Source organism: Danio rerio, chromosome 20, assembly GCF_049306965.1.
Source record: "Danio rerio strain Tuebingen ecotype United States chromosome 20, GRCz12tu, whole genome shotgun sequence".
Taxonomy (NCBI): Eukaryota; Metazoa; Chordata; class Actinopteri; order Cypriniformes; family Danionidae; genus Danio; species Danio rerio.
In genome coordinates this window covers 7,658,474-7,682,524 of record NC_133195.1, presented here as the reverse complement: position 1 = coordinate 7,682,524, position 24,051 = coordinate 7,658,474, and the positions used below count along the sequence as shown (strand labels likewise).

General features: G+C 34.0%; 1 protein-coding gene across 6 annotated transcripts in view; it reads left to right on the top strand.

Moving 5' to 3' along the window:
* usp24 (ubiquitin specific peptidase 24) overlaps positions 1 to 24,051 on the top strand; it is a 746,345-nt gene that overhangs the window by 57,977 nt on the left and 664,317 nt on the right. For 4 of the 6 annotated variants that reach the window (XR_012396339.1, XR_012396338.1, XM_073934053.1 and 1 more), the window contains exons 13-25: positions 240 to 347; positions 977 to 1,072; positions 4,556 to 4,717; positions 9,882 to 9,989; positions 10,107 to 10,256; positions 11,336 to 11,467; positions 12,473 to 12,584; positions 12,794 to 12,870; positions 15,826 to 15,966; positions 16,060 to 16,113; positions 17,262 to 17,377; positions 18,653 to 18,719; positions 21,504 to 21,614. Coding sequence is in view for 4 of the 6 variants with exons in the window: in XM_073934053.1 (XP_073790154.1) it covers positions 240 to 347; positions 977 to 1,072; positions 4,556 to 4,717; positions 9,882 to 9,989; positions 10,107 to 10,256; positions 11,336 to 11,467; positions 12,473 to 12,584; positions 12,794 to 12,870; positions 15,826 to 15,966; positions 16,060 to 16,113; positions 17,262 to 17,377; positions 18,653 to 18,719; positions 21,504 to 21,614 (1,434 nt within the window). In the remaining 2 variants the exon portion in view is untranslated. Of the gene's footprint in view, positions 1 to 239; positions 348 to 976; positions 1,073 to 4,555; positions 4,718 to 8,142; positions 8,239 to 9,881; positions 9,990 to 10,106; positions 10,257 to 11,335; positions 11,468 to 12,472; positions 12,585 to 12,793; positions 12,871 to 15,825; positions 15,967 to 16,059; positions 16,114 to 17,261; positions 17,378 to 18,652; positions 18,720 to 21,503; positions 21,615 to 24,051 lie in introns of all 6 variants that reach the window. The other 2 variants (XM_009294572.5, XM_005170151.6) reach the window with 1 other exon arrangement.

The following is a 24,051-nucleotide window of genomic DNA, read 5'->3' as shown; positions in this document are numbered from 1 at the left end:
GATGACGATGCCAATTTATCAATTATCATTATTTTTAATTAGTCAAATATATATATATATTTTTTTCAGGAATGAATGTAAACATGCATCGATGCATTTCTAGTAAATCTACAAATTTATATAGATGCAATTTATTACATATGGTTATCATTCCAGTCCTATAAACATTTTTATTATTATTGTTGTTAGATTAAATTGGTATACATGGTTCATAAATGTACACCTAATTTTGTGTGCAGGCTGGTCAGTCCTCCACTGTGATCGAGAACATCCACACCATCATCGCTGCTGCTGCCGTCAAGTTCAACTTTGACCAGCTCAGCCACCTCTTTGTCCTTATACAGAAGGTTTTGTCCACCCTCTTCTGCACCATTCTGTGTTGAGCTGTGTTTTGAATGACTCGTCATGAGCTCTTCATGTATTTTGTTTCAGCTTTCTTAGCTTTGTTTTGTCTTTTGTCTTGTTTGCACTCTTCTTCTTTTTGATTTGATTTTTTTGACCATCTTGTTTTTGCACTTCGTCTTTCTGACCTTTTCTTTGGCTGTCTTGATTTTGTTTTGTTTTTTTATTTGTTATTTTAGCATGTTGTCTTAACATGTTTGTCTTGTTTACACTCATCTTTCAGAGCTTTGTTTTGACAGCCTTGTTTTATGTTTTAGAGCTTTGTTTGGACTGTGACTTGTCTTGTTTTTATCTTTTTAATTTGTGATTTTAACCGTCTTGTTTGCGCTCTTCATCTCTCTGAGCTGTTTTTCTGTCTTGTTTGCACTCTTCATCTTTCTGAGCTGTTTTGTCTGTCATTTGCACTCTATATTTTTCTGTACTGTTTTGTCTGTCTTGTTTATACTCTTCATATTTCTGAGCTGTTTTGTCTGTCATTTAAACTCTTTGTCTTTCGGAGCTGTTTTGTCTGTCGATTATGCCCTTCATCTTTCTGAGCGGTTTTGTCGTTTTGTGTGGGTGTGTGTGTGTTCAGAGCTGGGAGGTAGAAAGTGATCGCGTCAGACAAAAGCTGCTCAGTCTTATTGGACGAATTGGCAGAGAGGCTCGATCTGAGGCAACCACAGGAAAGGTGCGTGTCGTCATAATCATGCTTGCTTCTTTTCCATAACTGTTTGCTGAGCTTTAAAAATGTCTCTCTGCTGAAATGCTTTAATATGGAAATGTGGAGGTAAGTGAGCTGGTGAGAGTTTCATAGTATCGCACTTGCATTAAAACAGTAATAATCGTAGCTAGAAAAATTGAGAAAATTCCACCAAAACTTTTAATTTTTTTAGCTTTTAAAATATGTATGCAAATTAATGCAATATCATATACAAACAACAAAAAAAGTCAACATATGAGCCTTGTCAATAGCTCTTTCCAACCCAAAAATTTCAATTAACTATGCTCAAAACTGGATTACTGCATAAAAGTTTGTCGTTTTTCTGTTTTTACTAGGTATGGGTTTATGTCAGATACTTGTTTTTGTTTTATTGTGTAAAGATTTCAGAACTTTAATTCCAAATGCAAATTGAACTATTCAAAAATGCTGTTGTTTTTAACTTTTTAAAAATTGGTTCGAATAACAAATGCTGAGGGTTATTTTACAAAATATTATTTTCGTAACTTTTCTGAGTTGAAAATATTCAACTCTGTCTCTTGTAAATGTAAGCATAAATATAACATATTGGATTAATAATTGACCCTTCGCTAGGCCACACCTAAAAACTGCCACACACCAATCACAACTTAGCAACCGTAGCTACGTGCAGGAGGTCTGTCCAGCTTTAGGGCGAAGGAAACAGGCCAAAGTGTTGTGCATATAGATTATGCAAATCTAATACCCGGTATCCTAAAAGTTAGGAAATAGTGGTGAATTTTTTTTCCCCCTTTCCAAAACCAAAACCCAAGAATAGGAATGCCAGCGTGGATCAAGTTGTGTGAGAGGCCATAAAAAACAGCACAATCCAGTCTTATTTCCATCTGTTTCAAGCTACGAGTATTTGCATTACATATCAACAGAACAAAACAGAGATATGATCCCAATCTGAGCACTTGCGATCAATATGCTTCACCCACAGCAGTTTTTCAGTAATTTCTAACCCTTATGTTCATGTCAGAGCTACAATCAACCGATGTTTTCATCAGTCTTTTGGAGATTTAGTCATTGGTGATGACGTTATAGCGGATTAGTGTCTGCTTTTATATTTGGTGTTGGAATAATATTTGCTGGTAGGGAAAATGTATTTGTTGACTTCTGCTTTAAATACTTTGATTTGCATTTCAATTTATTTATTTATTTATTCCACTTAAATGCAAATTAGAATAGAAACAGTATAAAAATCACACAAACATACTGACAGTTATAGGTACTGTACATTGTTATTATGGGTCAATGATGCTAATATTCGGCACAAATCCATGAATATCCCCTTTCTGGCTGTTTATTCAGAGTGAATTATGTAGAACTGTCCATGCGTGTTTCCTCATCAGTTAATAATGCTCAGTTTCATTGCACAGCAATTAATCTATCAGGCTTTTTAGTTAAAAAAGAGAAATCACGGTTTAATTTGTTATTATGAGATTATTTTTCCATTTCACCTCTCCTGCTGTGCTTGAACTAAGCTGTTGAATGGTCAGCGTATGAGGCGGCTAGGCTAACCTAGCTTCAACTCTGATTAAAATTATTTTCTATTTGGTTGCGTATCATGTCGTAAATATGCATACTGCAGTCCTTTTTTTGTCTGGCTTTCTCAGAAATCTCACCTGTTCACCAAAAAAGACCAATTATATCCCTGGGAATGTCTGACACTGGCTCATACATATTTTAATGTACTTGCCAAGCATGAAAGCTTAACAGGCATAACAACAGTAACTAAGTAGGACAGGGCGTAGCGAAGGGTCAGTTAATTAATGTGTTATTGTTAATGTACTGGGAATCATCTGAATATTAACAGTTTAATATTGTGTCTTAATATCTTTTAATATATAGGGCCCTATCATACACCCGGCACATTGCGCCGCAAGGAGCCGTGCAATTGTTGTTTGGTAGTTTCAGCTCGGCGCTAGAGTCGATTTGATTTTGCACCACTCAGTTTAAATAGCAAATGCATTTGCGCTCTTATGTGCACCTATAGGCTTTCTGTTATAAAAAAGGAGGCATGTTAAGGCGCATTGCTAACGCATTGCTATTTTGAGGTACTAAAATAGACTGCTCAATAGACCAGCTGAGAGGAGGTCTAAAATCCAGCGCAGAGCGCGTTAGTTGTGCGCCTCGCTTAAAGATTGCTTAATACACACAGGATGTACAACAATATGCAAATAATTTAAGGATTACAATATTGCAAAAATTATTATTTTCTACATGAATATAAAAACCATACTTTCATGCCTTCTTCATCTCGGGGGCTTTTTCAGTGTATTCATGACAATTTGCTTTTGTTTAATGTTAATATTAGTAGCAGTATTATTTATTATATGCATATTTATAATTGTTTTTATTAAAAACAAGCTTACATTTGTCCACCTGTCAGATTTTAAGACCATTTGGGGCATAGCATGAGTATTTGGAAATAACTCAGTTTTTTTTAACACACTTTATTATTATTGTTAATTTATTTGTTTGCTGGAAATTAGAACTGAATTTAGAAATAGTTAACAAATCTTTGCGCTTAATAAACAAAGTAAATTGTGTATAGGCAAATGGATATCTGTGCGCACAAGAAGTTTCCCTATCCATGAGAGTGAAAGTGTAACTGTTTTCTCGCCCGTGAAGCACTCAGTTTTTCCACTTACAAAGTCCGCCATGTAAATAGCAAATGCGCTATGGCACGACGCAACTGGCTCTTAAAGGGAATGAGAGATGAGACTCTGATTGGTTTATTCTCAAAACACACCTATAACTCATTAAGAGAATAAGCTCAAGCCTGTTAGACCATGCGCCACGACACAAAGCAGATTTTTTGTCCTTAAAATAGCAAAAGTAGATTCAGACAGGCCATTAATCCTTTCACGCACTGGATTGTCAAAATAGAGCCCATAATTTTTAAGCCAATTTTACACAGTATAGAATGCATAATACTTTACATAATATCTATCGTTTTAATTTTTAGTTATATACTAAATATAACTATATAATATTATTTTAAACATTTTTATATTAGATACATCTTATAATTCAGTGTTTAATGTTTTATGTGACTGTTGGTCTGGTTAAAACCTTAAGACTTTGTTCTCTAGAATGTAATATGCTACATTTAACTTGATGCCATTTTCCTTATTGGTTACTGTTTGTTTGTTTGTTTGTTGTTTTGTTTTAGAATATATGCATTGATTCAATCAAATCTTAAATTAAAATGTTTACAAACTATATATATTTTTTTAAAGATCATGTGACACTGATGGGCTGGATGTTCTAGCTGTAGTATTTTGGTTTTAAAGTAAATAAAATGCTTTAGTATATTTCATAATTTATCTTAAGTAGATTATCAAAAATGATACCTTATTCTAAACATTGACATTAGACTTGTGACTAAAGGTAATATAAAAACTGTTTTTGTGGTGTGCGTGTCAGGTGTTGGAGGTATTGTGGGAGTTGGCACATCTGCCCACTCTGCCCACCTCTTTAGTGCAGCAGGCTCTGGAAGAGCACCTCACCATCCTCAGCGACGCTTATGCTGTCAAAGAAACCATCAAGAGGAACTACATCATCAAGTGCATCGAGGACATCAAGAAGGTCAGCTGATACTGTAATACCCATAACACTACAAACAAAGTCTTTTGCACACTTTATTTACACAATAATACTAATATGATGACTTTTTCATAATGTCACATTGCTAAATTATTGTTTGGTTTTTCTAGCATTATGAGAAGTCACTGTCTGGCTTGCTTCTAGTGGTCTGATTTGAGTGAGGGTCTATCAAAGCCCCAATATACTCTTGGAGAAGTACTTATTTGTTCTTCGTTTCGAGATGATAAGTCATTTAAAATACCTGAGATTATTTATGTACTGTAAATATGTGTGGCACACTTTCCTCTCAATAGCAACATAAATCGCAGATTTTAAATAGCAGCGGTAAGATAAGAGCAGTTAATAAAGCATGTTATGTCTGTATAAGACCTGCACAAGAGTCAAGTCACCTTACATTTAATTTATAGCACTCTTATGTTTATCTTTTTACTCAAATCTGACTGATGGATTGAACGAAAAAACGAACTGGAAAAGTTTTGCTCATTGTTACTCGTTATTAACTTCTTGTTTGTTGAATATTTTCTAGACAATATCACATTCATTCAGGAACATTCATACATTGTCGTTCAGAAAAACATTGTACATATTACTTATGGTTATCCAATATTATAACATGAACCTATTGAAGAAAATTTATTTGTATTGTTTTGCTTTCATAAATTGAATTATAGATTAGGTCCAAGTGAATTCTAATAAGGTTCATTGCACGGTCAGTTCTTTTGGACTTTCAAGATGATGCAGATGATTAGCTCACACATTCTTAAATCAATTCAAAGCTGAAATGATATATTGTGCAGCCTTACTATGATGATACCCACCTCTACGTCTCATCAGTTTGTTCTTCATACTCACTTGAAGTATATCGGGCCTTCACTCTCACTCAGATCTCTTTTACTCTTTATTAGGGATGCTCATAATAACCGATTCACTGTTAATCGAAACATTTGTGTTTTAAATCGAAACATTTGCGTTTTTTAACCCATTAATGGTATTAGTAATCGATTTAAAAAAAGTATTTATATATATATGTGTGTATGTATGTTTGTGTGTGTGTATATATCATGAGACGGTGACGTGCAACCACACGTGTCTACCGATATTTTTTGCGAAAGAAACAAAATGAAAAAAGGATATTGCTGGTCACAGTTGGACAATGATTGATGCCAAACAGTGTTGATGCTGATTCCCTCTGTCCTGGGGTCCGTTCTTCGTACGTGGATTACTCAGTTAGCTGGATTTAGATATTGACAATTTGACACGATCCAGGATCGTTTCGTTCTTCAAAGCTGATCCGAGAGTTGTTGTTATAGCAACAGTTCTGCTAGCTCAAACCTGATCGGAAGCAGGTTCAAATCATATAAACAGGATTAGATCGGCTCAGTGCATGCAAAGATAATAGAGAAAGTATGTACTGAATTCTGATATTTTCTTACAGTAATAGTTATACACTTGGGAAAATAGTAAATATATTTTAACTATATATATATATATATATATATATATATATATATATATATATATATATATATATATATATATAAAGTTATAGTTATTAATAAAATAAATCAAGTTTTATATATTAATAAAACTTATGCAATCTGCACCCCCGAAGTAAAAGTACAAAGATTGCCACCTGGTGGTGCAAAGAAAAAACTTATTGATATGAACTTTTTAGATCGCTTTAGTACAAATTGTGTATGATAATAGAAATGCAGAATATGTGACTTTTAAAACAATAAATAATACATTAATGCAGTCGAAAACATGTTTTGGCAGTTAATATGCCAGTGATTATGCTTCAGCAGACGCCTTTCACAAAATCAAAATGCTTTTGTAAACATCCAGTTATTCCATAAAGTGATTAATAAACCGGCTACTATAATAAAGAAAATCTTTTCTAAATGTAGAACTAAATACACTGATATGCATTGAAATACATGATGAATACTCTTGACACAAGTGTAAAGCCTGCAGCTCACAACAAATGTGGAAGGTTATTGCGTGTCATATTTAACAAACGGTTTACTGCTAATTTGATGTAATTTTGCTCACATGGATAATTGAATATTAATCAGATGATGTCGTTACGCTCCTGTGCCGTCAGCCAATCATGGCATTGCTGATCATGATTTCGAGGATTGATAGATCTGTCCTTCACAAAACACGCAGCAATCTCAGATCGGTTCATCCAGACATTCTAATCTGATTTGCAAACTTGTTTGAAGAACCAAATTAGAGAGAGGTCAGTTATCAAGATTAAAAGATCCCGGATCTACCAAGTCATCTTAGATCATTTAAGCTAGGTACGAAGAACGGACCCCTGGATTCGCGTCATAAACATTTATGTTTATTTGCACAAAGCCGCAAAACAAAACTTTCTGAAACGTGCTCTGCTTTGGAAACAAGCCGGCCACAAGTCAGGATTTTCTCTCCATCAGACAGAGCGCGCTCCGGCACCTCTCATAAACACAACAAATAGGATATACTTGTGATGATTTACTGAACAACCAAGAAAGCAACCTTTATCCATTTGGAAATTTACAGTTATTAATAGTTCTTATATAATATCCGTTTTTTTAAGTAGCGTACATATTTGACGAATCAAACAAATCCAAAGATTTTCTTGATTTTTGCATAATGGTAACTCCACCAAAACTTTTAATTTTTTTAGCTTTTAAAATATGTATGCAAATTAATGCAATACATATACAAACAACAAAAAAAGTCAACATATGAGCCTTGTCAATAGCTGTTTCCAACCAAAAAATTTCAAATAACTATGCGCAAAACCGGATTATCGCATAAAAGAAGCGTTTTTATTCAATGAGTAAAATCGATCTAAATCATTACTTCCTAGTTATCTGGCGCCAAATATTTAGTGGGGCTAATAATTCTGACTTCAACTGTATTTTTTGTTAAAGTTTAATATTAATCTAAGTAGTTAGTGGCTAATATTCGGTTAATGAACTGTGGTTGTTGGTTGCCAAAATTAACCAAAATGAGCATCCCTACTCCATATGCTTTGTGCTTCTTTCTAAAAATTCCCAACTCAGAAAGTAACAAACTATGAACACAAAATAAAAAATATATACTATCAAAACAAAATCACAGTGACACATTTTTGAGCTTCCTGGCTTCTCTTTCAGGCAGAATCTGTGCTGTTGGCTATTTTAAGAGAGCTGATCTGGGAGCATAAAGGTGTTGTTCTGTCTCTAGCGCTAGATGTATAATTTTGGCACTCTAGTTTCAGCTTGCCTCATCTCACACCCAACACACACATACACGTGCACACAGTCACTCACTTTGCTCCATCTCTGCGCTTCAGCCTCTGGTGTGATTTGGGTGCAGCGTCTGCTACAGAAACTCTTAGTGGCACACACACTGAATACTGAAGTTTATGTCTTTAGATGCAAATACAGGAGGATTCAAAGTCTCCCAGCGAGACACAGGTCTCTTTTCTAACTGGCACCTGGGGCAAGAAGAAACCGAGCTCATTGGCTAAAGTAAGAGAAGACCCACCCCTTGAGTTTAACACTGACCAATCATAACTTGAAGTCTGAATCTCACATCAACAGATCACATCAAATTTTGATTTTGCAAAAACTGCTGATTGGAGCTTGATTCACAGGGAAGAATGGTAAAGAAATGTGTGATTTGACAAAAGGGCACTTCTAAGGGTTTGTGTATCAGCTAATAACATTTTGAATCTTTTATCGGATGATTTGAAATTGTTTGAAATCAGACGCTAACACGGTGGTTGGTAGATGGGTCAATGATGTGTGATGTTAAGGTCTTAATTATTAATTAATTTTTGAAAAAAGTAAAAACACCAAACTACTAGTTAAAGCAACTACAAAACCCAGCTGTGTTGTCGCCTCTCCTTGGCTCGCTTCTGGTCCAGTCTAGACCAAAAACCTGCCCGTGAACACACCAAACGGAAAAAAAGCCTACTTATAGGCTAAATAAATTCTGAGGTTAACCCATTGTTCATTCATTCATTCATTTTCTTTTCGGCTTAGACCCTTTATTAATCCGGGGTCGCCACATCGGAATTTCCTACTCTCTGAGAGAGATGTCATATGTCACCCTATAATAATAATATGATAAATGTATATTAAGTGTTGCACCTTAAAGTATGATTCAAACTGCACAGATGTTAAAATTATTGATTCGACATATTAATAAAATAATGACTGAAATGTGAAACCCTGAACTGTTCACAGTCTAATGCATGGGCGATCTCGATCGGCATATTTGTGAAATACAGTAGGTGGTGATAATGCTGCTAAGGAGTTAGTTGTCATTAAATAAGAAAAAATACAAGAAGATTGATCCGTCATTAACCATATATGGTTCGCCCCTGCTTAGATTGTGTTTTTTTTATAAATGGATCGTTGGACTGGTTGATGAACAAAACGCCGCAGGCACACAATGTTCTGGTTTGACTTTGTTTTGAATTGTTGTTGGCCAAACAGAACAACGATAATAATTTGTCTAAAATTTAAATCACTAATTTACTCCTTGTTTGTTAAACTAAAAGTATGATTCAATTGTGTGCTGATATTGTGTGATATTGCTTGCATGTTTTAAATATAAGCAACAAAAACATTAAATAGGTATTTTTTGCTTTCAGAACTTACTATAGATTTATTCTCGAAGCTTCATTACTGTGCTTTGGCACATTCATTTTTGTCATTTTAGTTTTTGTATGCTGGATAATGACTGCTAACTCATTGCTTTTTTTGTTCCTTTATTTTTGATGGTCCATTTTATCGTTTAATTGATTTCGTTTTTGTTGTTGTTTTGGATGCCTTTTATTTTGGTTTGGTTCAGTTTTTAGTTTTCATTTGAAGTACTTTTCATCGTTTTTTCGAGTTGTTTGTACTTTTCTTTGTTGGGCTGACTTAGTGTTGACACCTTCCGGTAAAAATAAGTGCTTGTGCATACAATGGGCAAACAATTATAAGCATCAAGCACAGTACAAACTGCTTTGATAACACAATTTGTATTTGTATTTGTACACGTAAAAAACCCAAATGTACTTAGGGCTTTACACATCATTGACCCAAATGCAGATTCCATTATTCCATGAATGCTCTATGTGTTGTTGTATTTATATATGTGTGTGTTTGTGTTTGTATTGTAGTCTTCTCAGCAGACTAACCCTCAGACAGTGTGGGTTGTGCCAGCTTTACGGCAGCTTCACGAAATCACACGGTCTTTTATCAAACAAACCTACCAGAAACAGGACAAGGTAAAGCCACACAGTCTTCGAAAATAACCATCCTGCCTGTTCCATAGTACACTACAAAGCTCATTTTTCATGCTGTAAGTGACGATTGATTGTACATTGTGTTGTTTCCTCTGTCAGAGTATAATTCAGGACCTAAAGAAGAATTTTGAGATTGTGAAGCTGATCACAGGCTCCCTGGTGTCCTGTCATCGATTGGCCGTGTCTGTCGCTGGATCCAATGGTCTTTCCGGGTCCACACTGGTTGATGGACGGTATTCCTATCAGGAGGTACACTTGATGATCATTAGTTATCATTTGTACAATCGAAAATTTATTTTGACAGTAATGATTACTAAAGTGTTAAAAAGCTAAATTAATAATAAATTATTGAATATTATTTATTATTATTTATAATTATTGAAAATAACAGGATCTTGATGGTTTATTTTGGGTATGTTGTTTATATGAAGAAATCTGTTTTACAAGTTAAACAAAAATTTTAATAAACAATAATCGCAAAACAAGTGTGATTAAATCGTTATTTTTATATAATATTTTTATATAATATAAATAATATATATATATATATATATATATATATATATATATATATATATATATATATATATATATATATATACTATTTGTATGATATTTAAAAAATGTATAATGAAGTTATTTATGTATGAATAAATAACCCTTAGTAAAAACCTTTAAAATACAGATATGGATAAAACTGAAGTTTAGTCTATGCAAGTGATGCTGAAGTGAATATTTGTGCTCCAGTAAAGGAGAAAAATTTTTGAGAAAATTACTTTTAATCAAGTGTTTTAAAATTTAATTAATTAATTAAAATTTAAATTAAAATTTATAGTTTAAAAAAGAGTTCCAAACACTTATTTGAGGTGTTTTTTTTGTTTAAGATTGAATATTGCTAAATGAAAATACAAAAAGACTAAAATCTTTTTTTTGAAGATATTTTTATGAACAATTTTTAAGTGTTGCACCTTAAAAAGGTATTATGAATCTTGCAAAAAGATGCATATCAGATAAAAATAATATTCATAATATAAATATTAATAGAAAAAGATATAGATCCTAAACATAAACACACTATATTTCCTCTATTAATAGCCTATTAAATGCTTTATTTTATTTTTCGAAATGTCTTCTAGTTTCTATTCAATCAAGATTATGTAAACAAAGTCTTGTAATTTCTCCTGGTTAACAGATGAATCATGTTGTTATTTGAGATAAAAATTGAGTATAGGATAAAAATATACTGAAAGCCTACTAAAGTGACTCATGTGATGCTAATCATTCTGTGAGAATAACAAACAGGTTTTTTCCTTTAATTATTTTGCCAGTATTTGGAGGGTCACTTGAAGTTCCTTGCGTTCTTCCTGCAAGAGGCCAGTCTGTACCTGGTCTGGAACAGAGCCAAAGAGATCTGGGAATGCCTGGTATCCGGCATGGATGTTTGTGAGCTGGATCGAGAGGTGTGTGGACGATGCAGTGTGATTTTTATTATTATTTTTTTATTTTTGTTTTTTTTATTATTTTGTGTGTGAGCATGTGTTCTTCTCTTTCTTTTCTTTTTGTTCACTGGTTTCCTTTGTTTTAGTTTATTTCATAAAATTCTTTTTTTTTTTTGTTAAGATGCTTAGGGAGGTGTTTTGTTTGATTAGGATTTATTACATATGGTTTTGTTTAGTTAGTATTTTCTATTTGTTTTTTTAAGATGCTAAGAGAGGTTTTTGTTTGTTTAAGATTTATTATGTATGGATTTGTATAGCTAGTATTTTCTATTTTTTTTTTTTAGATTCTTAGGGAGGTTTTTTGTTTGATTAAGATTTATTACATATGGTTTTATTTATTTATTTATTTATTTATTCAGTTTTTAAGATGCTCAGATAGTTTTTTGTTTAGGATTTATTGCATATGGTTTTGTTTGGTTTATTTTTTAAAGTTTTAATTTAGTTGTAGAATGTTTTTTGTTGGTTTCAGTTTAGATTTATTCACCATTTTGAGCTAATTTTCTGTTTTGTCTTGTTTTGTTCTTGGACTATTTGTTCGTTAGGATTGATTGGTTTTGTTTAATTTTGCTTCGTATTATTTTACACAACTCAGCTCTTAAAGCAGCAAGAATCCCTAATGCTTTGTGTTGAAATGCTGTTTTTATATTTATTTATGCCCGTATAATGCCATTAAGGGATAGTTCATCCAAAAATGTATTTATTCTCACCATTTACTCACACTCAGGTGGTTCTAAACATTCAAAAATATATTTCATCTGTTGAACACAAAGCAGGATTTTCTGAAAAATGTTGAAAAAAAACGTTCATTGACATCCAGAGTAGAAACATATTTGGAAAAAGTAAAAGATGGGTTAATCATGGCAGAATTCACATTTTTGGGCAAACTATTCCATTGAATTAGAAAACAAAATGCCATTGTGACCAACTAAGTGTCAGAATTTGTTGCTGTTCATCTCTGTGCTGTAGATGTGTTTCGAATGGTTCACAAAGGGACAGCATGATCTAGAAAGTGACGTTCAGCAGCAGCTTTTCAAAGAGAAGATCCTCAAGCTGGAACCTTACGAGATCACCATGAATGGTAAGAATTTAACTAGAGACTTCACTCATTGCTTCCTCTTCCAGCCACAGTATTTCCACATTAAGTACATTAAGTGAATCACCATGAGGGACATGTGCATCTGCAGGAAACCACTGTGCTAAATTTACCCTTATGACCTCATTAGAACTATGAGCTGGAGCTGCATGAAGTATTACAATAAGAGCGTGATTCTCATCAATGTTTTACAGGGTTTAACCTCTTCAAGACCTTCTTCGAGAACGTGAACCTCAGTGACCACCGTCTCAAACGGCAGGGAACACAACTGGTACGAGAGTCCTGCTTGATCTTGAAAATCTTGAATGAGCTATATGACCAAATAACAGAATATTAGCACACTAACACACTAATGTTTTTGATATCAGGCAGTAAAGACTTATTAAATGTCAAATCTCTATTTCTTTGAAGTTTATTTGTGAATTTTTGCTTCAGAGTAAAAAGATTTTAAAGCAGACAGTTGAATAGCACGTTTTTTCAACACTAATGCTGTAGCTTAATCACAACAATTGCTGTAATTACACTTATTTGAGGACAGCGTTATTAGCCCTCCTGTGAAATGTTTAGTCTTTTAAAAAATATTTCCCAAGTGCTGTATAGCAGAGCTAAGATATTTTTCACAGTTTCTTCCTATTATGTTTTTCTTTTGGAGAAAATCTTTATTTCTTTTGTTATTGTCTTTTTATTTATTTAAAATGGTATCATAACAAAGCAAGGATGCAGGACAGATATTTAAATAGAATGAAATACAAACAGTGATTATACTTTAGAGTATTTAAAAGAAACAAAACATAGAGTTAACCAACATCTTCCATTTGGAAAAATTATTTTAAAGCTTGGGCTATTTTACTTCAATAAGTCACATTTTAGCCCTATTAATCCTTGCTGTGCTGCAAACAATAAGATACAATATTGTGAAAAGAGAGCAGTCAAAATCTTTTAAATTCCATGTCAGGAGTTAACCATTACTGTAATGTTGTTTTAAGTTAGTGGTGAATCCAGACATTAGGAGTGCTTTCACACTTGGTTCAGTTGCCTGGTCTGAACCCAAGTTTGAATGTCCTCAATTGCCACCTTCTCTTTTTTTTTTTTTTGAACCCCCATACTCTTACATCATCAAGCTGCTGTTCTGTGTACAGCTGCTTGGTGTAGGCCGCGAAAGCCAATGCGCCAAAATGCAAAGAGAAACACATATCACGGTTGTTTTGCTTTTACTTAATCTCTTGGTTTTGGTAACATACAGATAACGGCATTCGTCTATTTGCCGCAATACTAATAAAAACATTCACAACACAGCCATGGCCTCTATTTTACCGATATAAAGCGCAAAAGCATTCAGGGCATGTCTGAATCCACTTATTCACCGAGTTGTTGTGAAGCCACTCCATTGATATTTTGGCGGTGTGCTTTGGGTCATTGTCCTGCTGGAATATGAACCATCGTCCCACTCTGAGGTCAAGCGCACTCTGAAGCAGGTTTTCATTCAGGATATCTCTGTACATTGCTGCATTCATCTTTCCCTCTATCCTGACTAGTCTTCCAGTTCCCCGGCCAGCTCTAGGAAGAGTCCTGGTGCTTTCAAACATCTTTCTCTTATGGATGATGGAGGCTACTGTCATCATTGGAGCTTTCAGAGCAGCTGTAGTTTTTCTTTAACCTTCCCCAGCCTTGTGCCTCGAGACAATCCTGTCTCGGAGGTCTACAGATAATTTCTTTGTCTTAATGCTTGTTTTGTGCTTTGACATGCACTGTCAACCCTGGGATTTTATATCGACAGGTGTAGGCCTTTTCAAATCATGTCCAATCAACTGAATGCACCAAGGATAAACTCCAATTAAGCTGCTAAAACATCTCAAGAATGATCAGTGTAAACAGAATGTACCAGAGCTCAATTTAGAGCTTCACAGCAAAGACTATCAATACTTATGTACATGTAATTTTTCAGGTTTTTTATTTTTAATAAGTTTGCAACAATTTCAAAGAATCTTTATTCACATTGTCATTATGGGGTATTGTGTGTAGAATTCTGAGGAAATAAATGAATTTAATCCATTTTGGAATAAGGCTGTACCTTCAACAGCCTTATTCCAAAATGGATTAAATTCTCTCCAAACTGGATTACTGCAACTCTCTACTAGCGGGGCTTCCAGCTAACTCTATCAAGCCTCTTCAGCTGCTCCAGAACGCAGCAGCACGAGTGGTCTTCAATGAACCTAAACGAGCACATGTCACTCCGCTGCTAGTCCGTTTGCACTGGCTGCCAGTTGCTGCTCGCATCAAATTCAAAGCTCTGATGTTTGCCTACAAAGCGACTTCTGGCCTTGCTCCTTCTTATCTGCTGTCACTTCTGCAGATCTATGTGCCCTCCAGAAACTTGCGTTCTGTGAATGAACGTCGCCTCGTGGTTCCATCCCAAAGAGGGAAGAAATCACTTTCGCGAACGCTCACACTCAATCTGCCCAGTTGGTGGAATGAACTCCCTAACTGCATCAGAACAGCAGAGTCACTCGCTATTTTCAAGAAACGACTAAAAACTCAACTATTTAGTCTCCACTTCACTTCCTAATCTGCAATTGCCTCTCTGGATATCACACTAACTGTACCCAAAAAAAAAAAAAAAAAAAATTTACTAATACTTTCCTTCTTAGACTTTACAGACCTGAAACTTGCCTATAGCACTTATTCATTGTTGCTCTTATAGTTGCGTAAATTGCTCTTTTGTCCTTATTTGTAAGTCGCTTTGGATAAAAGCATCTGCTAAATGACTAAATGTAAATGTAAACAAATGTGGAAAATGTAAAACTCTATTAATACTTTCCGGATGCAGTGTATATATCTGCATTAATAAAATAATACAATCCAACCACAAAACTATGGTGCAGATGCTGATACTATAGTGAATATATAGTAAATTCATTAATATCTGTCTGACTGGGTGCTTCATGAATCCTGGCACAGTGTTGCTTTTGTTTATTAGTGGCTTTTTAACCATCAGCGCTGTTTTATCTGCCTTTAATATAAATCACAGAGAAATTTGCTGTTGGAAAGTATTCGCGCTAACAGATAAACAGTCAGTGTTCCACAAACAAGCAGCACCATTTAGTTCCACTTCAAAGCATATCAGTACATTGAATTACTGAGGGAAGATTACTTTCAAATAATTGCTTTATCTCACAGCCCTAAGTAAAACTGGTGGAAATTGATTTGTTGTTTGTTTTTCTCTCAGTGCGTGGAGCGTTTGGATCTGGCCGGGATGGACTTTATTTGGAGAATCGCGATGGAGTCTCCGGATGAAGACATTGCTAATGAAGCCATACAGCTCATCATTACCTACAGCTACATAAACCTCAACCCCAAAATGAAGAAGGTTGGCAATAATTTGGCTAATTTGGTTGGCGCTAATTTTTCCTCATTTCTGTGACAGTTTCTCAATCATTTCTCTTTTTCTGTGTTTTTGCAGGATTCAGTGTCTCTACATAAGAAGTTCATTGCCGACTGCTATAAGAGATTAGAGGTGAGTGTTGTCGTGTGAAATCACACTGTTATTTACCCTTTGATCCGGGTTTTTGTGGCCGATCATTGAGTTCTAGAAACAGAATTTACTGATATTGATCACAGATAATGGGGATCAGTTGAAAGTATTACATTGTTTATAGTAGTGATCCAGTTTTTAAAGACATGCATACTTTTATTCAGCAAAGATGCTTTAAATTGAACAGAAGTGACAGTACAGGGTATATATTAAATAATGTAATTATCAGTTATATACTGTATCTTTTCCCTGTTGGGGATCTTGATGAGGCTGAATATTTCAATCGGTTATTAAAGGGACAGTTCTCCCAAAAAAGACAATTCTGTCATCATTTACTCTTCTTTCACTTTGTTCACAGATGAAACATTTCGACCATTGCACAGATTTAAAAAAAAAAAAGCTAGCTAGTGTTAGTAGTATCTCTCTCACCCTATGTTGTAGTGCAGGGTTATTATAGTTTTGGATTTTTATATAAGTTTTTATTTTGTTTTGACTTTTTGTTTTCAAATATACTTTATAGTTTTATTTCAGTTAAATGTTTTTTCAGTTCTATTTTTGTTTTTTTGTTAGTTTTTGTTAACTATGATAGCCTTGTTGTAGTGTTGTTAAAAATGGAAAATGGCAGTATTGAGTTTCAAATTTTTCAAGGTATCATATCGTATTTTCATATTGAAGTTAGACATTCCAGTGTTATGACAACGCTACAGGGTAGAGGCTTTGATAATACATAATGATTGTGTTTACATATCCTTAGGTGACTTTAGCAGAGTTAAAAGCTTCATTTTACCTCGGATTGTGTTGATCTTCAGGATTTTAAATTGTCTTGTTTGGGCGTGCAAATTGGAATAAAATAAATTCCATCGCTCATCTTTTCAGGATGCATGGAGTAGACTTTAAAAGAACCACAGGTGCAACATTTCACATTTTTGTATCATAATAACGGAGAATTTTAAAATCTTCCAATGTTTTTCTATGATGCTGAAACCTAAAAATGCGCAACTGTATCTGAACTACCATTGGCTCCTCTCCATTCAAGGGGAGGAAATTATCGGTCATTTGGGGTAGTTTTATTTTTTTCCTCTTTCATTCTTTTCTTGTGATGGTGAAACTCGTCTATGTGTTGCACACAGGCTGCTAGCTCTGCGCTGGGTGGGCCGACCCTCACACACGCTGTAACCCGGGCCACCAAGATGTTGACAGCCACTGCTATGCCAACAGTCGCAACGTCAGTGCAGTCTCCATCCAGGTTAGGATGATGTACTTAGTTTTCTTGTTGTTTTTAAGAAAATGTAAAGCAGAATAGCAGCAAAGTGGTAAGGATTTATCCATGTACAGTTGTAGTAATTATAAAGTTAAATCAGTTTGAGTGAATCAGTTAAAGGAGTATTTATTCTTGCTGTATAAAATTATAAAAACACTTTTAGATATTTTTTTTATTGATTAGTTTGTTTTTATTTATCTATTTATGTTTTGCTTTCATTTGTTTAGTTTTCTTATACTTTGTTTTTTGTTTTGTGTGGTTGAACTTGACACATACAACATTATGTTTTGTTTATTAAAGATTAGTATTTTGTGTATATTTTATTAGTTATGTTGTTTTGATTTGCTTTTTTGTCTTGTTTTGGGTTTACATTTTTAAAGTGTGTTTCTGATTTTCAAATACTGATGTCCATGCGTGTTTATTAATTGAACACCATGAAAACTAAAAAGGCAAACAAACAAACAAACCAATCAGTTTCACACAACATAAATCAAAAGAGCATCAATAAATGAAAGAATATACAAACAATATTCTCTTTACAGTGTTGCCCTGATAACCAGCAGTAGAATAATCAGGAGCAATTAACATGTGTTAACAAGGAAATTCATAAAATAAACACACTGATACACATTTAAAAAATAAATTGTGTAAAACAACAAACATAAACCAAATACAAGCTGACTGATTACAGTCAGCTACAGTTTGATTGTTTTGTTTTTATTTGTTTTTAATTTCTTTAACTTTGTTTTTTTGTGTGTGTTGTTTTGTTGAATTTAACATATAAAACATTTTGTTTTGTTTATTAAAGTTTTGTATTTTGTGTTTATTTTATTAGTTGTTTTGTTTTGGTTTGCTTTGTTGTCTTGTCTTGGGTTTGCATTTTTAAAATGTGTGTTTTTTTTATTGAACACCATGAAAACTAAAAAGGCAAACCAGCAATACAAACGAACCAATTTGTTTTACACAATATAAATTAAAAGGACATTAAATAAACGAAAGAATATTTAAACAATATTTCCTTTACAATGTTGGCCTGATAGTAACCAGCAGTAGAATAATCAGGAGCATTTGACATGTGTTAACAAGGAAATTCATGTGCTTTGTTTTGTTTTGTTTTGTTCCCCTACTATTTAGTCAATGTTTTAATCCAACATAGTCTTATACAACATGCTAGACCTAACTAATTTTAATATAATTTCATATAATTGGATTGGCATGAAAATATACCCCTTTGAAATTCAAAGCTGTCTGTTTCCTCAGGTCCAGTAAACTGGTGATCATAGAGAGGCTCCTGTTATTAGCAGAGCGCTACGTCATCACAATAGAGGTAAGAGCTGATCTACTCATTCATCCACACTCTAACTTTACACACTCAAAAAAACAACCCCAAATTTGCTCAAGCGCTGAACCTCCTACAAGTCCTGCTTTATTATTCATCAATCGACAGTCTGTCTCAGCAAAGAAAGCAGCAAACTATAAAAGATTGCTGTAGTATCAATGGACGACAGACTTTGCTGATTAATTTTGGTAATGCGTTATGCAGTTGTCAGACTCGCAGCTGTAGATTGATGATGTCTGATCATTTCGCCATTGCTCCAGCTGTTCACTACAGCACTGAAATCTGCCATTGAGTCATGTCATTTAGCGCATTCAGGCATAATCGTCCCAGGACAGAGCGGAAGTGATCTGATACTGTGTTCATTCCTGCATGCATTCAGACATTTTGACTGCAGTTCAGTCTAGTATTCACCGATTGGGTGGTTATTGACAGACATTTGGGGCTGAAAATGCTTTTAGACTGTCATGCTTTTGTCTAATCTGTGAAATTGAGTAAATTATTTAAAACGAAGCTCAGAAGCTCATTGCTGGCATTCATTACCTCATTCACTATAATGCTTATTTATGGAAAATGGATTTGGAATTGCAGTTTAAGAAATGCTGGAGCTCTAACACAGCATGTCATTTAATTTCACATTTACCTTAGCTTGTTATTAAGCTTGCAAGATGGTTTGGTTTTTCTTGGTAACACTTTATTTTGATGGTCCATTTGACTGTTAGTAGACTGTCTGCTTAATATCTGTTGATACTGCTGCTAAACAGACATTAAACTGACTATAAGAAATTTTGCAAGTACATGTCAACTTGCACTAACCATAACCCTAACCCCAACCTAACAGTCTACTTATAGTCTAATGAGAATTAGTTGGCATGCAGATGCAATAAAACTTAAATTCAACAAACAGACCATCAAAATAAAGTGTGACCCATTTTCTTTTTGAAGAGTTCACATGAAAAACCTCTAAATTACGTCTGAAATGTCCTAAAATGAGCATTTTTCTCAGTCTCCTATGTTTCTGTTTCTGTTGTTTCACTTTAAAGGCAATGAAAGAACTTGTTTGTCACTATAAAAGTAAAAAATACTGAGCCTACACACAGAAGTTGGAGAAAAATTCTAATTTTAGAAGGAAATATCAAACGCTATTTAAAGGTTTTTCCATCTAAACTCTTTAATTGCCTAAATTTAAAATAATTGGACAATTCTTTGCAGTCTTTCAGTCTCACTTCATTTTAAGGACCTTTACTGCTATGTACTTGCATCAAAATATAAATACAATTTACTGTACTTTCTGTTCATAATGTAATGCAGAACACTTTTGGTGCTAATAAAGCCTGATTTATACGTTCACACCTCCGCTGACTGCGCACACACCTAAGGAAACGGGTGAGGTTCTTTAAAATGACAGGGGGCGGTCAAAAGAAGCCCACCATAAAATCATACGGATAACCATAGAAGTAGGAAGTATTTGGAACTACGTCATATCATTAATATCGTTCAAGATTTTTAAACTAATTGTTTTTATTTTTTAATTACTTGAATGATTCTTTAGGTTTTTAATACCATTCAAGATTTTTTTTAAATTCAAACTGTGATGCATCACTTGCTTTTGTTCATATCTTTGACAGTTCTACCTTGTATAGTTTATTAAAATATTAATGACAATAGAACATGGGTTGCTCTACAAATATATATATTTTTATTATAGAAAGAATAAACCATAATCACCAATAAAGCCTAGAAAAACAGCCCATCAGTATGTTGTAAACTGACAGGTTCAAATATTATTTTTTAGTTATCAAATAAATCATTTGTTCCTTTATTATAGTTTTGTTACTATTAAATTAATCTAAATTCAAAATGAATGGGGAAAAACATTTCTGTAATTAAATAATCTGTTTTGGCTTTAACAACTTATCCCTCAAGTTTTTTTTAAACTTTTACAAAAACGTTTCCACGGCTGTTGCAGTTTCAAGCCAAGAACTATTGGTCATCTGATTATCCCTATGATCACGCAGGGACTGATCAAAAAGATGTCTGTACAATCATGCCTGTTTCAGACAAAATCTCTTCAAAGCAATTCATTATTTAGCTCAAATAAAATGCAGCACGGCGCAAACTGTCGAGTCTCAAAAAATCTTGTGCACTCCGCCAGTCGAAATCATGTCATTTGTGCACCCATAGCGAACCTCTGCAAACACTGCGTTGATTTCACATTCGCCACGCACACTCAAGCGAACTATCGGACACATTGAGTATAAACCAGGCTTAAGGTGGGATATGTTTGAGGGTATGGGGAGTTTTAAGGGTAGGTTAAGGTGAAAGGAATAGAAATACTGTTTAATTATAAAGAATTACAGCAATTACATTTACTTATGCAATTACAGAAATGTATTACAATGTGATTACATGCAGGTATTAGATCAAACACAAATACCGTGTAAAAACATGTATTTACTCAATAAGTACATTGTAACAAATGATTAATTTAAATGAAAGCACATATTAGTTAAGGCTACCTAATACAAAGTATGAACTTTCTATTTTCAAAGTTTGATGAATTTTGTAGAAAATATGATTTGTTTAAATGTTACTGCTTCTTATGTGAGTTGCAGAATTGTAATGAAATGATAAAAAAAAAAAGCCTGACACTGAAATATTAAACATTTGATACTTTTGTACTGTATCTTTAAATAAATGTTGGTGAATAACATATCTTAATAAATATCTTCAGTGGAAAACTTGACTTCTAAAGAACCACTGTGTCTGTTTCAGGACCTGTATTCGGTTCCTCGAACTATTCTACCTCATGGAGCGTCTTTCCACGGCCATCCTGTTACACTTCACATCACTTACGAATCTACCAAAGACACATTCACCCTGGAGGTAAAGTCACACACACAAATAGATGCATTTCTTGAATTTTCTCTCACAAAACAAATGCACACACAAATGACAGACGGTAAGCAGACTTTAATAAATAAAGAACCAACAGTCACCCTATTTGGAGAGCAGAAGAACACTAATAGATGGCAGGTGGATATTTGGTCTAATGTGATGTTTATAAATACAAAGGTATGTTGGGTGATAAGTCATTCTGTGGACACAACTGATCATGGCAAGCCATTTTAAGATTTATTCATACTAGTATTTATGTTCATGCTAATAGCACTTTTATGCTAAAAGTGCTTTTCTGATAAGATTTCTTTTCTATTTAAGTACTGGTATATATTCACAAGCTGCTGGTCCTTATTCTTTAATCAATTGTTCATTTTTGTTAGGCATGGGCCGGCATAAGATTTTGACGTTATGCTAACCTTGAATATAAATTTCATGGTTTCACGGTATCACAGTATTGAGATTACTGCTCTAAAATATGTTCTTTAAAAATGTCTGGGTAAAAAACAAAACTCTTTTCCCCTTTGACACAATATATTTTAATTTGGGAAACATTTAAAGTATTTTGTAACAGTAAACAAGTCATGCTAAATAATTCTGATAAATTATTGACTTCTGCTGTCTTCATTTGTTTCAAAAACAGAGATATCTTAACAATTTAAAATGGCATCTTTGGAGATCTTTTCTGCTGGAGATACTGCTGTCCCGAAAAACAAAACAAAAAATGTAAATAAAAGTCATGCTCATTCTTAGGAACGGTATGGCAGAAAATTTTGATGGTTATGAAATCTTGACTTTTCCAAACCGCTGTATACCTTTTAAACGGTTATCGTACCATGCCTATTAGTTGCTAGTATTCAATTATTAAATGCTAGTATATGTTTATTAGGTACAGATTCTATTCATTACATACTTCATTAGATACTTGTTTATTAGATACTAAAATCTTTAGATTCTAGCTCTTAAAAGATGCTTATTCCACTGCGTGGTAGCAATGTTAATTTTGTTGACAAAATGATCTTATGAAATTTACGAAAGAATTAATCTTATGAAATTAAGTCAACTAAAATGATTCCAAAGACTAAAAAATGATCACAAAATGTTCGTATTCATTTTTGAAAATTCGTCCGATGCGTATTGATAAATCCCTTCAGAAAAAAACACAAACCATTTCTGGGTCTTTTCAAGAAGATGTTCTCCTCTCTGTCTTCTTCAAAATAGAAAAATGAAGAGGAATAGGCTACATGTTTTTGTGCATTCAACACTGCTTAGAGACCCAGTACTATAACTATACTAACTGTATTTTGCCTTTTACTTGTATGGTGGCTTTGAACTGTCAAAATACATCTCAAAACGCTTTTTTGGATGCGAAAAAACTTCAAACCAGATTAAAAAATGTATTTATTAACATGCGGAAATTATGGACAAACTTTTCAGATTCAGTGTGCAATAAACTTACGGCTAAAACTAAATCCAAATTTACTGTCAAAATTAACACTGCATGGTACGGTGCGATATGATACAGTTCACTTTTGGAATCTTTTTCACTTTGTCTTGTACACAGTTCCTTGTCATTTTTTGTACCAACTCGGTGAGGTTAGTATGTGACAGTTAAAGGTTCAGTAGGTGATCTGTCAAAATGCTAATTGGTTAGCATATTAGCTTTGGACGGCAGGGTAGGGACCCTGCTTTAAAGCCACTCCTCCTGAAATTGCGCCCATTGCAACACGACAGCAGACAACTCGCTAGTTTATGTCATTCGCCAGTTTAGATGTGTATGTAGTGGTTAGCCCAGCGGCGTGCAAGAATTTCACTTAATACCAAGACACACTTATATGCTATTTCAGAGCAAATATTCAGAGCAGCATGGTAAACAATTTCAGGAGCGCGTCACAGGCTGTCATTGTTCAGAAATGACCTAATGTGAACATAAAAGCAACTGCCTCGCTTTTTCAGCTGGGTTGAATAGCGGTATTTACTGATGTTTTGTTGTTAAACTAAATATAAATCTACTTTATCGATGCTGTAAAAGGACCTTATGAAACTGAAAACATCAATCTTTCACCAGGAGGTTTCATTGGATGAACAACACATCTGTGCATATAATGTTAACCCATTTGTAGCAACATCTGCATCAGCTCTGTGTGACTAATATAGTTTTAAACAGAACATTACCTGTCTAACAGGAATACTGCAGTCATGGTGTCGTCCTTCATCCAGCGTGCAAAAGTAACTCCAATATTGATTCAGGATTTGATGCACAAAGAAATGCGCAAAAGCCCAAATCTGCATTTGTTGACAGACCGTTTGAGCTATTTATCGGAATTATGAGAGATGTCGGCCCAACAATATTTAATTGGATGTACATTTTTTTATTTTATGCCTTACCCAGAATATAAAAATACATATAAACACATTTAGATCA